Consider the following 13,520-nt stretch of genomic DNA (forward strand, 5'->3'; position numbering starts at 1 on the left):
ATTTTGCTTTCTAGGGTCCTTCACTTAAACAGTTTATGGACATCTTCTCTCTTCCTGAAATGACGCTGCTCTCTTCAGTCATCGATTACTTCATAACTCATGGCATTGAGTTTGACCAGGTCCATCTTTACAAGGATATATCTGTAAGTAAAATGTCAGCAGCCTCATAGCTCATACCACGTCAGAGTTGCAAGCTCTTTTGCCTGTGAGCACTGCAGTTCCCAAACCAAAGGGCTATTAGTGAGTAGTCTGATATGACTGTTATTGCCACGTTAGAGCTTTCTAGAATATGTTAGGTCTGTGATTGCATTACAGAGTTGCTGTTGCTGTTGCTGTATATGTCTTTAGTGGAAGTGCTTAGGCCAGTGAGGTTGAAGGTTCTCTGGGAAATATGCTATAAAGCTCAGTAAATATTTTCTAGTTCTGCAAACTGGTAAGCTCTGTCTAATATCTTATTTTTCAAAGAGGCTTGATCTGACCACATAGTTTACTTTAGACAGGGATTGTCTTGAAAATCCTGCTCTTGCTTGCTCTGAAAATCCACCCCTTCACTTTGCATCTGCAGGGCAGGCTGATCCCTCTTGGAGATGTTTCTCTGTGCATGCCTGTGACTTCTTTCAAGAGCCGGTTAGCCCAAGGTGCTGATTGTGCCCACCAACTTCACTCTCAGCATTTGAAAGGTCTATATAGGATTATCACCACTGCTGGGGGATACCATTTGACTTCTTGGTTAATGCTGTAGATGAGGTGCAAGTGCTTGAAGTTACTGTCCTAGGTGACATTTGTTGACAGATGATGTGTAGTCTCTGGTAGTCAAGCCTCATTTTGTGCTTTTCTCCATGGAGAAATGGTCTGGGGTTTGTACCTTGTGGGAATGTTATGTTCATCCTCTGGCAGCAGCCTGTACATACACTGTTCAGCCTTCTTCTGAGGGAAATGCTGCATCTGTGCTGCTGCTTTTGTGATAAGGATCCACCTTGTCAGCTTTGCTGCAGCCAAGATTACTGCCTGCGTTCTGACCTGCTGTTGGTGCTTGATAAGAGCATGCCTGCCAGCTTCCCACAAGACCTGAACAGTTTTTGACTGTGGAGTGGGGAAAATGAAAAGAGGGAACACAGCTGACTCCGGAGGTCTTCTGCCAAGATGTCTTCTGAGCCTTCTTTTGAGGTCAGAAGTGATTTGTTTCTAGTTGAAAAGCAGGCAGGTGGTTGCCACAGCCTGATACAAACTGCAAGGCAGACAGTGTGCTCAAGCCCTCAAACTCCCAAGTAGTAATCCTGGCAATTGTCTTTGCATTCTTTGCTGAAGGATGTGGTTGCTCCTGAAGGAGTGACTGAGGTAGGTAGAGAAGTGAGATACAACAGAAAATCTGAGCCAATGACTGACATTTTTACTGAAAAGATGGCAGCTGATTTGTACTCATACCAGAGCAGCTTTTTTTTCTTTTTTGTACAGTGATGATAAACATTCTTGTAAAATGAATCCCCTGCAGTGCAAGCACAAAGAAATGATTTGTGTACATGAGCACAGAGACCCTTCCATGCCTGTACAGACAGATGCCCCAGCCTCATCTGCTACTATATCTCAGGCTTGCAGTGAGTTAAAACATGTCTGAACCTGATACTCTGCTGTATTTCTTGGTGGTGACCCTAATTGCAGTGTTGTGTGTTTGGGAGGGAGCACCAGAGACACTGAGTCAAAAGTGCAGTCCCTAAGGCAGCAGTAAAGGCTGAAGCAGATGTGTAAATCTGTGCTCCTGACGTACCAGTTTGGCTCCTTCATCTTGGAGAGTGAGAAAGCTTTCCTTGGAAGGAATTTTTAAGTCCTGCAAAAAATGCACAGTTCTTCCCTTGCTCCTTTTGATATTGCTGTTGGGATGGGGAAGAGTGCCTTGGAATCTCTTTCTGCTCTGCAAACGTAGTTTTGACGCAAATGCCAGGCATTGCTTGCTTTTAATGCCTGTGCTGGTCAAGATGAAGTTGTTTTCTTGTTAGTGTTCTCACTTTATGTTCAGTCTTATAGCTCAGCAGGGCAGTCTCCTGGGGAATTAGATGTGTCCACTGCTGCCTTTTTGCAATTGAGATCCAGATGGTGAAAGGAGACTCCTCAAACTTTACTTTGAAGAGGTGCCTCCTCCACTTTCATTGTCCCCCACCTAAGCTATAAACTCAGGTTCTCTCCCAGATTAATTAATTTTAGGCTGACTAGCGAGTTTCACCTGCGTGGCAGTGAGACCAGGTGACTGTATGCTGTTGTGTGCATCTGTCCCCCAGCAATGGCAGTGATGAGTGTGGCCATGCAGCCTGAAATCCCAGAGGAGTACACCTAGTGTAGCAGTGATTTAAGTGTCCTGGAGAAAAGGCAGCCTTCGTTTACCAATCTAAATTGTCATAGATGAAAATAGTACCTTTAAACATGCACAAACACTGCTAAATTTGTTTGTGCTCTGGAAATGGCCATGCATATTTGGCATATGTCACTGGATGGAGACTTGTGACAAATCTTAGTTGGGTGTGTCCAAAAATGCATCTTGGCTTCTTGCCTGGAAAACAGAGGATATTTGGATACCCTTAATATTGTTTTAGCTTGCTTTCCTCTTGAAAATTGGGCAGCTCTGTTTTGGCAAACAAACAAACAAACCCAATCCACCAGCACTCCTATAGGATGCTTTTGTGCCCATTGGCTACCTGGGGCCAGGACTGATAGCCTTCCCTGGCTCTTGGAAGCCTGGAATCACAGATGCTCACCTCTGCTGTTCAGTTTTGCCACAATCCATCCTTTGGGTTATATTTGATAAAGCCTCTGCAGGCATATGGAAGGAAGAAGAGCCAGCTAATGCCTGATCCACTGAGGTTTTAGGGCAGTAAATGGTTTAGGAGTTGCAGTCTTGATAGCCTTGGTAGCAATGCATTAACATGTGCTGGTTTCCAAGAGGAGGAAGAACGTAGTGCTTTCCTAGAGTCGTAGAGTTGTAGTAGATCCTCAGTTGGAAGGGACTGGGATAGAGTTCAACTCGGGGCTCTTCATAGGACCACCCAAAAATCAAACCCTACATCTGAGAGCAGTGTTCAAACGCTTCCTGAGCTTCAGCATCCACAAGGCCGCTCTCCACCCTCTCGTCCCCCAGTCTGTCCATATAGGCAGGGCTGTCTCATCCCAGGTGTGGAATCTGGCACTGCTCTTGTTTAGTTCCATGCAGTTGGAAATTGCCTAGCCCTCCTGTTTGTCAAGATTGCTCGGCAAGGCCTCTCCATCCTCAAGGGAACCAACAGCTCCTCCCTAGCTCATCCACAGACTTAGTATGCTTTCAAGTCCTGCATCCAATAAATTGGTGAAAAGATTAAAGAGAACTGGCCCTAAAATGAAGCCTTATGGAACCTCACCAGTGACTGCTTACAAGCCTGATGGAATCCCGTTTCCTATAACCCTTTGAGCTTGATCTGCCAGTCACTTATTCACCCCTCATGTTATTGTTTTGTCTAGCTGCATGCTGAACATCTTCTCCAGAAGGGTACTGTGAGAGACAGTACCAAAAGTCCAAAAAGATTTCATCAGCTGGCTTCCCTTGGTCAGTTAGGTGGGTAACCTTATCATAAAAGGAAATTGAGTTTGTTAAGCAGGACTTTTCCCTTGTTAACCTGTGTTGGCTGTGACCAGTGACTCTGTTTTAAAGCGTTTTCCAGTAACTCCCAACCGAATCTCCATAGTTTTGCTGGTCACTGAGATGACACCGATAAGCCTGTAATCATCAGGGCCTTCTTTCTTGCCCTTCCTGAAAACTGGGCAACATTTTCCAGTTTTCAGGCGACTGAAACCTCCCCAGATTCCCAAGATCTGTTCCCAAATGGGAAGATTTTGAGGTTTCTCTCTTTATATTGTGTCAGCTTTGCTATAGCCACTGTGTTCTTTTCACCATGTGAGTAAGCCTTACTCAGCAAGATCCTCTACGCTGATACCAAGCAGAAAGTCTTCATTCAGCAAGAAGGCAGGGTGTGACATTAGTGTGTTCCTCCTCGATGGTGGCAATAGGCTGGGAAGCAGGAATGCCATATGTAAAAGTGAAACTTTCTTTTCCCCTATCCTTTTCTTCAGGATGCTATTAGAGATGTACACGTGAAAGGAGTGATGTACAAATGGATTGAAAAAGATATGGGTGAGTTAAGCAGAGCTCTGCTGTGAAATCTGTTTTTTGTGTGTCCTGTACTATGTGGCATTCTGCAAAAGATTGCTGCATAGGTCCTACACTAAGTCTTGGTTGTGGCATGCCTAAAGGCAGCCAAGGGTGGCATTGGGGACCGGGTGATATTTAGGGTCTGATGGAGGATCTTGTTTTAACGGAGGAAACAGCTACATCATTGCTTTTGTGTCTGCTTTCCTTCTGCCCTTAAGTAGGGGTTGGCAGTTCCTGGCATAGTGTGAACATTGCACTGTCTGGGAAGGCTGAGGAGGCTTCCATTCGTAATGGAAAGAAGCTCTTAGTATGATCATGGAGCAGCTATGACTTTCTGTTTGGGACCAGCCCTCTTTCTTGCCAGCCTTTTCAGTTCCTCAGGCTCTTTCATTCCTCTAGATGGGATTGATGAGGATGAGGAAGGCCATTTTATCACCATAGTGGTTCACTACCCATCCTGTCTGAGATGGATCTAATTTGGTCCTTTTGCATCTCTGTTGGTTCAGGGGTCAGGTTTGATTCTGTTTGATTTTAAAGAAATGTGTTCATGACTTCTGCCAGTGTTTCTTGATTGCTGTCTGTTCTATTCCAATTTAGAACAGTATATTCTGCACGGTGATGAAATCTATGCTGTCCTGAACAGACTGGTAAACCACAAGAAGAAACTCTTCCTCATTACAAACAGTCCCTTCAGCTTTGTGTGAGTACCATTAGTATGCATTGATGAGTCACCACAGCACAGCAAGAGCTTTGCAGTACGTTCTGTCATCCAAGCTAGAGAGTTTTGTAGCAGTAGTGATGAGAGGCCACTGTGGGGACCAGTTGTGAACATGGCACCCTGCTGCTCTTTCTACACCGTGGGCTTTCACTTCTCCAAGAAGCTATGAGGCTGTGTCTGGCCACAATGTAATTACAGAGCTGCCACTTTGAATTGCTTCTCTGGACTTCCTATGGTAACAAGAGAAGGGTGGGATGCCTGGAATTGGTCAAAGTGTTACATCAGCCCTGCGTGCAATCAGGCAGCCTTGTGAGACTCTGGAAAATACTGTGCTTTCTTCTTTGTTGCTGAAGTGAGGGTAGTTTTAGGACAGACTGTTGGGAAGATGTGGTGTTGGGTGAAAATGGTCCGTTAACTTTGCTGTTTCTTTCCCCCTAGGGACAAAGGAATGAAACACATGGTTGGCAAGAACTGGAGGGATTTATTCGACATGGTCATTGTGCAAGCTGACAAACCCAACTTCTTCACTGATCGGCGAAAGTAGGTGCCCCAGTGCACTACTGTAGTGCTGCGTGGGGGCCCCAGGCTTTATGCTCAGTTTTATGTCTGGAGTGCACAGCTTCTCCTACCTCCTGAAGAGCAGTTTATGGTTTTCTGTGTATAACTTAGATCCACTATGCCACTAACCTTCCAGTGCTGTCTCAGGTACTTTCTGAGGCTTTTGTCTTGGTCAACAAAAAAAACAATCAATCTGGGATTCAGTATCTTATGGGTAATGCCAAACAGAAAGCGTGTTCTTAAAATTAGCTATCTTAAACCTCCAGAGTTATTTCATGGCCTGGGCTTAACTTAGATTTTAGAGGTATTAGTGTGCTTCAATCTTTAGAAAGAAAAGAGAAGTGGAATGGTATGTGTGACAGCTGGCTGTTTCTTGGCAGTAGGTCTTGAGAGTGTGCCAGCATAATTCCTTTTCCTGTTCCTGAAAGCAAGTTCTGTGGTTTTAGTTACTGAGTATGATGGTGTTTTCTAACTGGTAGCTCCGGAAGCCTTGGTACGTGGCAGCTGGGTTTTGTGATCAGTAGGAGGTGTCAAGGGACCAGATGACAGGCAGACTGCTGTGCTTGCTTTGCATTTTTGTTTGTTGGTTTGGGGAACTTGTGCCTGCTTTGTCACCTCTTTGTGACTGACCAAGGATATATTCTATATTCAGCTCTCTAGGGAGTCAACTGTTCTTTCCTCTTCCTTCCCTGCTCCCCAGACCGCTCCAGCATAACCGGGAGTAAACGTGTATACTGAGCTGACTTGATAACATTTCTCTCCACTGGATGTGGGTGAAGTGTCATAAGGATGTGGACTGGAGTTGTAATGATCTAGGTCTTTTGGAGATAAAAATGTATGACTGTGTGGTGCCTGAGGGCCTTTCATGTAATGAGCCAGTGAAATGAACAGGGTTCTGGCATATGGAAATGAGTTTTCTGATCTGAATGTTGTAGTTGCTGGGTAACGGTCACTAAAAATCAAAAGAAATTGAAATTTCTCCCTTTATTTTTTTCTAGACCTTTTAGAAAACTGGATGATAATGGCTCACTGCAATGGGACAAAATAAACCAGCTGGAGAAAGGAAAGATCTACAAAGAGGTAAAGTGACCTGGGTGCATAAGGGAGATGAAACAAGAGTCTAAGGACTTGCAGTACACCTGCACTCTGGGAAGTCACTGGAAAAGCCTAGAGATAGAAGACTTCTGTCTCAGGCAGAGTGGGTGCTTTGACAGATAATTGTGGGTGTTTGAAAAGTGAAAAATGGATCCTTGAAAAGAGCCTCTGTAGTGGAGGTAGAGGGCAATTGCAAGGAGGCATGCCTTAGGCTCTGTGTGCTGTGGTGGCTGGTGGCAGCCAGGCTTGTCTTCTGGCCATGTGCAGAGAGGTCTCACTTGGCCAGTATGATACTGTTCCCCTAAATGCTTTCAGCGTGACTCTTGGCACCTTGTGGAGCTCTGCATTAGGATTTGCAAGCTTCTGAAAAGTCTTTCAGGTGTGTGTGTTAGAATCAAGGGTCTTTTTGTACATCAGAAAGCCCTGCCAAAGTCTGCTGTGCCTGTTAGCATACGATAAGCCTCTGAGCTGTGAGAGATGGTCCCTGCCATGTGTAGAAGAGGCTGTGTTCTTGGCAGCTGCAGCTTGTTACAGTTGCAGGAGGCAGAGCTGAAACAAGGTGCGACAGCTACCTGATGAGAAAACCAGTCTGCATCTCTGAAACCTGATTTCTGATCTCTGATTTCCTATGCAGCTCCATGTGCAGGTGATGCTGCAGAATGGCATGTAGCTGGAGGGATGTATTTCACCCAGCCCAAATGGAGGGAGGGAGGGAGGGTCCCCAGGGCAGGAGCAGGGCTTTCTGCTCTGGAGGATCTGTCCCGTGTTCCCTGTGCCAGGCTGAGTTTTTCCCCACTGCTGCCCAGTTTGTGTGAAAAGTGGGAAGTAGGGGAAGCTGCCCTGCACGTGTAGCTTTTCTCATGTCCCAGTCCTTTGTCCCTAAGGGGGTCCTAGGAGTGTGATTGTCCAGAACTGCCTGCAGTCTGATGTTTGTGCAGCGGTATCCCACATCACACTCCAACTTGTTTGCCACAAGATTGGGGAAGATGGCATGAAGCTGTCTGGTTTAGTTGTGTTGTTGCCTCAGTCTCTTTTGGCTGCACCTTTCTATAAAACTGAAGGTTTTTTAGCAATAGCAAAGACTGCTTAGCATTTTTTGGGAAGGGCGATCTTCCTAAGTGAGGAGAGGCTTCACATTCAGGTGGTTCATGGAGGAGAAAAAAGGGTGATGAGAAAGGGTACAAAGCCTGGCTCTTCCCTTCCTGAAAGATGTGGGTGTGCAAAGGGTGGGCCCTGGTTAACTTGCTGCCTTGTGGTGTTCTTGCAGCTGGTCTGTCCCCTGACATAAAGTGGCCTCTTGTCATTAGGACGGTTTGTTCCTGGTTTTGTGAGCTGTTGGATCCCACGGGAAGAATATGTTAGTGAGACTGCAGTCAAGTAGCTGTGCCCTGACCTGCACTGGAAAAGTAGGTTGTGTCCTGGAGTGCTGTTCAGAAGCCTCTGGCTGTACAGTGGGGCTGTCAAAGCACTATGCTACTGCATTCTGCCAAGAGCTTGGAGCTGGGAACATGCAAGCGGAGCCTGTAGAGTCTTTCTCGTGTGGGCAGGCTTTCCCAGTTGGTTAGCAGCTCCTTCAGAAGAAGAGGTGCAGCTCAGGCATTCTGAATTGAATTCTGCTCTTTGTCACCTACATCTTGTGGCCACAGATTGCTGAACCAAATGAGTGCTGCACTGGGGAAAGGAAAAGATGAGAGAAGAAGGTGGGCTTTGGGGGTCCTCTCCTGTCCCATCTGGAGAGTCCCTCTCCCCTATCACATTAATCTCGCTGCCTGGGGATTGTTGCCTAAGTGTGGTTCTTGGGATTTAACAGTGTGTTATGGTGGTAGTCCATCCCATCCCAGCATTTATGGTTTCTCTCACAGCATGCTTCTTCTTGGCAAGTGTCCCTCACCATGGATCTTGCAGTGCCAGCACATTGCTGCAGGCTCCTGAGGTGCCTCGTTCCTGTCCCCTGGTTCACAGCTGTATGGCAGTTGTGTGAACTTGGGGACTAGTAATTCTGCACTAGGGACTGGGAAGTTCAAATGATGGCCCTCCGATCCTACCTATTGTCTCTCTCCTTTCTGAAAAACATGGAGTTTTCTGTTTGTGGCACCTCTAAGCTCCTTCTCCTGGTCTGAGAGTTGAGGAGAGGAAGTCCCAGAAATGCAGAGGCACTCAGTTCACTCAGCAGTGAACAGTAGGCAAGCTGCCTGGCAGCAGAGATGGGCACGGGCTGGAGGTATCGCTGCTGAGCAGCCTGCAGGTTGGTGTGACTGCTGTGCTGGCACATCAGTCTGCTGGCACTTATGGGGCCTTTTGCTTTCCTAGTGGGTTTTGTTTCCGTTCTGACTCATGTGGAAAACTTGTGTGGAGATGGGAATCCCTAAAGTCTCCTCTGTGTGCTGGCAGGATGTTTGGAAAGCATTGAAAGCAGCTTTAGCTGGTGCTTTGTGGGTTAGTTTGTTTTCACTTAGCTGCTTGGCTTCGTGGGTGGGGTAAGCAATTGCTTTGGGGTAAGCAATTGCTTTGAAGGCGTGGGTTTATGTGCTTTGGTTGAGATGGCAGTGATTTGAGAACAGCCTCAAGTGACATCCTTACTGACATCCTTGCTTGCTCATCTTGCCTCCCATGCATCCTCTGAGGTGAAATCTTTGTCTTTTGAGGCCAGAGCACTTTGCCTTCCTTCTGTCCACCATTCAGCTTTTCTCATCTTGTCTCTAAGCTGCTTTTGTTGTCCATGTGCTCCCTGTGACTTGCTGTGCCCTAGAGCACAGGACTTCCTGACTGACTTGCTTATTGGGGTATAAAGAGTTTCTAGCTTTTTCTGCAGCCTGAGGAAGGCCAAGAGTTGTACAGGGAGTTGTCACGTGGGAAGTGGAAGTGAGGTAAGACAGAGAAGGATAGAAGCCTTTGAATTTGGACGGTGGATGAGTGATGAGGTTAACATCTCCTGAGAGTGCTCACATCGACGTGCCATGGTACAGTGACACATCCAGCTGTGTTGACAGTGCTGGTGAGGTGGCTGCCCCATTCCACACACTGAGGATGTACTGTACTCACTTTCCCATTCTCCTTTTACCTGCAGGGTAATCTCTTTGATTTTCTGAGGCTGACAGGTTGGCGTGGATCCAAGGTGCTCTACTTTGGCGACCATCTGTACAGTGATCTTGCGGTGAGTAAAAAGCTGTGCGTGCTGCTTCTGCGTGTCCCCCAACAGGACTTTTAAGTGATGAGCATTGTGGTACGTCAGGAGGATCTGTCTGTGTCCAGGCTGAGCATTTTGGGCAGTCAGTCATCCAGGAGGTGTGTGTGGCCAGACTTCTGCACATCTGGCATCACGGTGTATTTCAGAGTGAATCCCTGCTGCTGCTCTACAAGCCCAAATTGTCCCAGAATGCCTAAAGCTGCTTTGGGGGGGAGGAAGGGGAAGCCCGAAAGCAGATGATAGCAAGGTTGTTAGAGTGCTGCTGAAGTGAGGAGAGAAGCAGAGCAACCTGGATATCTCCTGTGGTAACGGGAGAGCATCAGAGAGGCAGTGTGCTGTGGTCCTGTTGAAGGAGGAGGTGGTGCTGTGGCTGGTGAAGGATAGGAAATGGCTGAGGAGGGAACGCAGCAAGGTGGCAGCAAGCTTGTTGCGGTTGTGTTGGTCTGTAAGGCAGGGCCCTGCTCTGAGCATGCAGGTCTCAGCATACTGTGCTTGGTGCTCTGTAAGCTGTGGCTTTTGGGACGCTTCCTGGACATAACATCCCACTCTGCTGTCACGCAGAAGGAAGCAGTGCAGAAAGGACACCTGAGGTACTTTCTGCCAGTGAAGAATGACTGCTGGTCTGTGAACTTGAGAGCAGTTCATGTGGAGTCCGCATTTCTAGATGCTTCTTGCAGCTGATCCTGGTGGCTGGGAGATAGGAGTTACGGTGTGACCCAGAACGGACTGTTAGGATGGCTGTTCCCTGAGGATCTGCAGTGGGAACGGACCACTTTCCAAAAAAATGGGGTTGTGTTTGGCTTTCAGTCTTCATGTTGAACTCACAGTTGTTTTTTCACCCTGACCTCTAGGACCTCATGCTGCGTCATGGCTGGAGGACTGGAGCCATAGTCCCTGAACTGGAGACAGAGATTCGGATCATAAACACAGAGCAGTACATGCACTCCCTGACCTGGCAGCAGGCTCTGACGGGGCTGTTGGAGAGGATGCAGGTAAAGAGCTCCTGTCTGAGCAGGGTGTGTAACATGCCTTCTCCCAGGTCTGAGACTTAGGACTGGGGTAGGAATCGGAGGATATCATAATTTTCCTGTGTTCTCAAAATCTTATTCTCCTCAAACAAAGTTGCAGGGGCCTCGCAGACTTGTGAGTTATGTGAAAACCCTGAGGGTATTGGAGGGGATTGGAGGTGTGTGGCTTACAGGGCTGATGTGACCTGGCAATTGCTGTTGTCTCTGCAGATGTATCAGGATGCGGAGTCAAAGCAGGTACTGCTGGAGTGGATGAAGGAGCGGCAGGAGATCAGGTCAGTGCACTGCCCTGCTTGCTCATGAGCTCTCGGGGGCTCTCAGGCCTGCACTGAGTCTATTTGGTAGCCTGTTTTGGGGAAAGTGTTGCTGCAGCTCTTGGCTTACGGCCCTCTCTGCTGCCTCGTGTCTGTGTTGGGCTGCAGCAGTGCAGTCCTGCAGCGGGAGAGGTTGGACGGGTTGAATGCAGGGTGGGAAAGGGGTGGTGGTGGTGGTGTCAGCCTGTGCCAGAAGGGCCTGTGGGCTGGTTGCTGTGACTCCTGGCACTGCAGGCATTGCAAGTGGGTCCCCACCTATAGCAGGAATAGCTGGGAGGAAGGCAGTGTGGTGAATGCTCCTTGTAGTCTCAGTGCACAAGGGAGGTCTTCCTCAGGCCTCAATGGGAGGCTGATCCCAAAATGTCCTGTGGGAGTGGAGTGGCCTGGGGTTGCAAAACTTTGGGGAGGAACCTGGGATCACACCACTGGACCTAGGAGAGCTGCTGTGAGCTGGAAAGGCATGGATTCTTATCTGAGTTGGCAAAATTCATGCTGGACCCGAGAGGGCTTTGCCTGCTGAGGCCAGTGTTGTTTTGCAGTAATTGCCAAATTGCCAGTTGCCAAATTCTGATGAGCATAGCTGTTGTGAGAGTCTTCCGGGAAGCCTGGGGGGCTGTGGAGTGCCTGGAGTGCAGATGGCACTCACAGTGGCTCTCATTGGGCAGGGATTGAGCCCGAGAAGTACCTTCGACCTACAGAGCTCCATCTTTTTTCCCTCAGGTCGCTGACAAAGAACCTATTCAACCCCCAGTTTGGAAGCATCTTCCGCACCTTCCACAACCCCACGTACTTCTCACGCCGGCTGGTGAGGTTCTCTGATATCTACATGGCATCCATCAGTTGCCTGCTGAACTACGATGTGAATTTCACCTTCTACCCACGGCGCACCCCTCTGCAGCATGAGGCCCCACTCTGGATGGATCAGCTCTGCACAGGCTGCATGAAAACCCCCTTCCTGGAGGAGATGGTGCACATTCGGTGAAGGGCCAGCTATTCCAGCCAACAGAGCAAGTCTGTACGCGTGGCCAGCAGCACCTCTGTGTACCACTAAAGGGTGTTTGACACTTATGTATGGGTGTAGATCTTGTGTTTGCTGCTCCCTGCTTTATGCTAGAGGGGCACGGAACCAGAATCCTGAGCTGCCGGGGCTCTGGGAGCAGAACCTGTGTGAGCTGTGATCAGTGCTGGCTGCACTGGCTGTTGTGGGGGAGAAGGGCTGACAGTGCCTGGTGCGTGCAGCTGGGGGCAGGGAATAGAAAGGGACAGTGCTGCCTCCTGCAGAGGAGGAAAGGTGATGAACATACAATCATAGAATTGCCCAGGTTGGAAAAGACCTTCGAGATCATCAAGTCCAACCTCAGCCTAACCCTGCTACCCCAGCTATAACAGCCCTCTGCTAAATCATGTCCCTGAGCACCACATCCGAATGGTTTTTAAACACATCCAGGAATGGTGACTCAACCACCTCCCTGGGGAGCCCATTGCAGTGCTTAACAGTGCTTCTGTAAAGAAGGGTTTCCTGATATCCAACCTGATCCTCCCTTGGCACAACTTGAGGCCATTTCCCCTCATCCTGTCACCAGTGAGCAGAGACCAACCCCGCCCTCACTGCATTCACCTTTCCGATATAGGAAAAGAGCCGTAAGGTCTCCCTTCAGTCTCCTTTTCCCCACACTGAGCAGCCCCAGTTCCTTCAGTCTTTCCTCATAGGCCACATTCTCCAAGCCCTTCCCCAGCCTCGTCGCCCTTCTCTGGCCCTGCTCCAGCACCTCCATGTCCTGAGGTGCCCAAAGCTGAACCCAGCACTCGAGGTGAGGCCTCAGCAGTGCTGAGTACAGGGCAGGATGATTTCCCTAGCCCTGCTCACCACACCATTCCTGATCTAAGCCAGGATGCCATTGGCCTTCTTGCCCACCTGGCACACTGCTGGCTCACATTCAGCTGACTGTCCATCCGCACACCAAGGCCCCTTTCCATCAGGCAGCTTTCAGCCACTCCTCCCCAAGCCTGGGGTTGTTGTGACCAAAAAGCAGGACCCGACACTTGGCCCTTTGAAACTCATACAGTTACCTCGGCCCATCGATCCAGTCTATCCAGGTCCCTCTGTAGTGCCTTTCTCCCCTCAGGCAGATCAACACCCCCTCCCACCTCGGTGTGGTCTGCTAACTTACTGAGGTTGCACTCAATTCCCTCACCGAGATCGTTAATAAAGATGTTAAATATTAGCAGCCCCAGCACCGAGCCCTTGGGCACACCGCTTGTGACGGGCAGCCAACTGGATTTAACTCCACTGACCACAGCTCTTTGGGCCCGGCCATCCAGCCAGCGTTTCACCCAACGGAGCGTACGCACATCCAAACCGCGGGCAGCCAGAACAAGGAAGCTGCTCCCGGAGTCGGGCCCCAGGACGGCTGGGGGGCATCGAGGCGGCCGTGCGAACCGCGGGCGG

The 13,520-nt window shown here is 48.8% G+C and overlaps 2 protein-coding genes across 3 annotated transcripts in view; one reads left to right on the forward strand and one right to left on the reverse strand.

Moving 5' to 3' along the window:
• The window catches only part of NT5DC2 (5'-nucleotidase domain containing 2), a 24,763-nt gene extending 12,624 nt beyond the window's left edge, over positions 1-12,139 (forward strand). For both annotated transcript variants that reach the window (XM_003209956.2, XM_010718269.3), the window contains exons 6-14: positions 15-143; positions 4,093-4,153; positions 4,769-4,871; positions 5,328-5,429; positions 6,446-6,527; positions 9,610-9,696; positions 10,581-10,721; positions 10,968-11,032; positions 11,792-12,139. In XM_003209956.2, coding sequence (XP_003210004.2) covers positions 15-143; positions 4,093-4,153; positions 4,769-4,871; positions 5,328-5,429; positions 6,446-6,527; positions 9,610-9,696; positions 10,581-10,721; positions 10,968-11,032; positions 11,792-12,053 — 1,032 coding nt within the window. In that variant the 3' untranslated portion in view covers positions 12,054-12,139. The remainder of the gene's footprint in view (positions 1-14; positions 144-4,092; positions 4,154-4,768; positions 4,872-5,327; positions 5,430-6,445; positions 6,528-9,609; positions 9,697-10,580; positions 10,722-10,967; positions 11,033-11,791) is intronic.
• A 546-nt stretch (positions 12,140-12,685) lies between these two features.
• The window catches only part of STAB1 (stabilin 1), a 52,935-nt gene continuing 52,100 nt past the window's right edge, over positions 12,686-13,520 (reverse strand). The window contains exon 64 of the mRNA XM_010718278.3: positions 12,686-12,689. Within this exon, the coding sequence (XP_010716580.1) occupies positions 12,686-12,689 (4 nt within the window). The remainder of the gene's footprint in view (positions 12,690-13,520) is intronic.

This window comes from Meleagris gallopavo, chromosome 14 (genome assembly GCF_000146605.3).
Source record: "Meleagris gallopavo isolate NT-WF06-2002-E0010 breed Aviagen turkey brand Nicholas breeding stock chromosome 14, Turkey_5.1, whole genome shotgun sequence".
NCBI classification, from domain to species: Eukaryota; Metazoa; Chordata; class Aves; order Galliformes; family Phasianidae; genus Meleagris; species Meleagris gallopavo.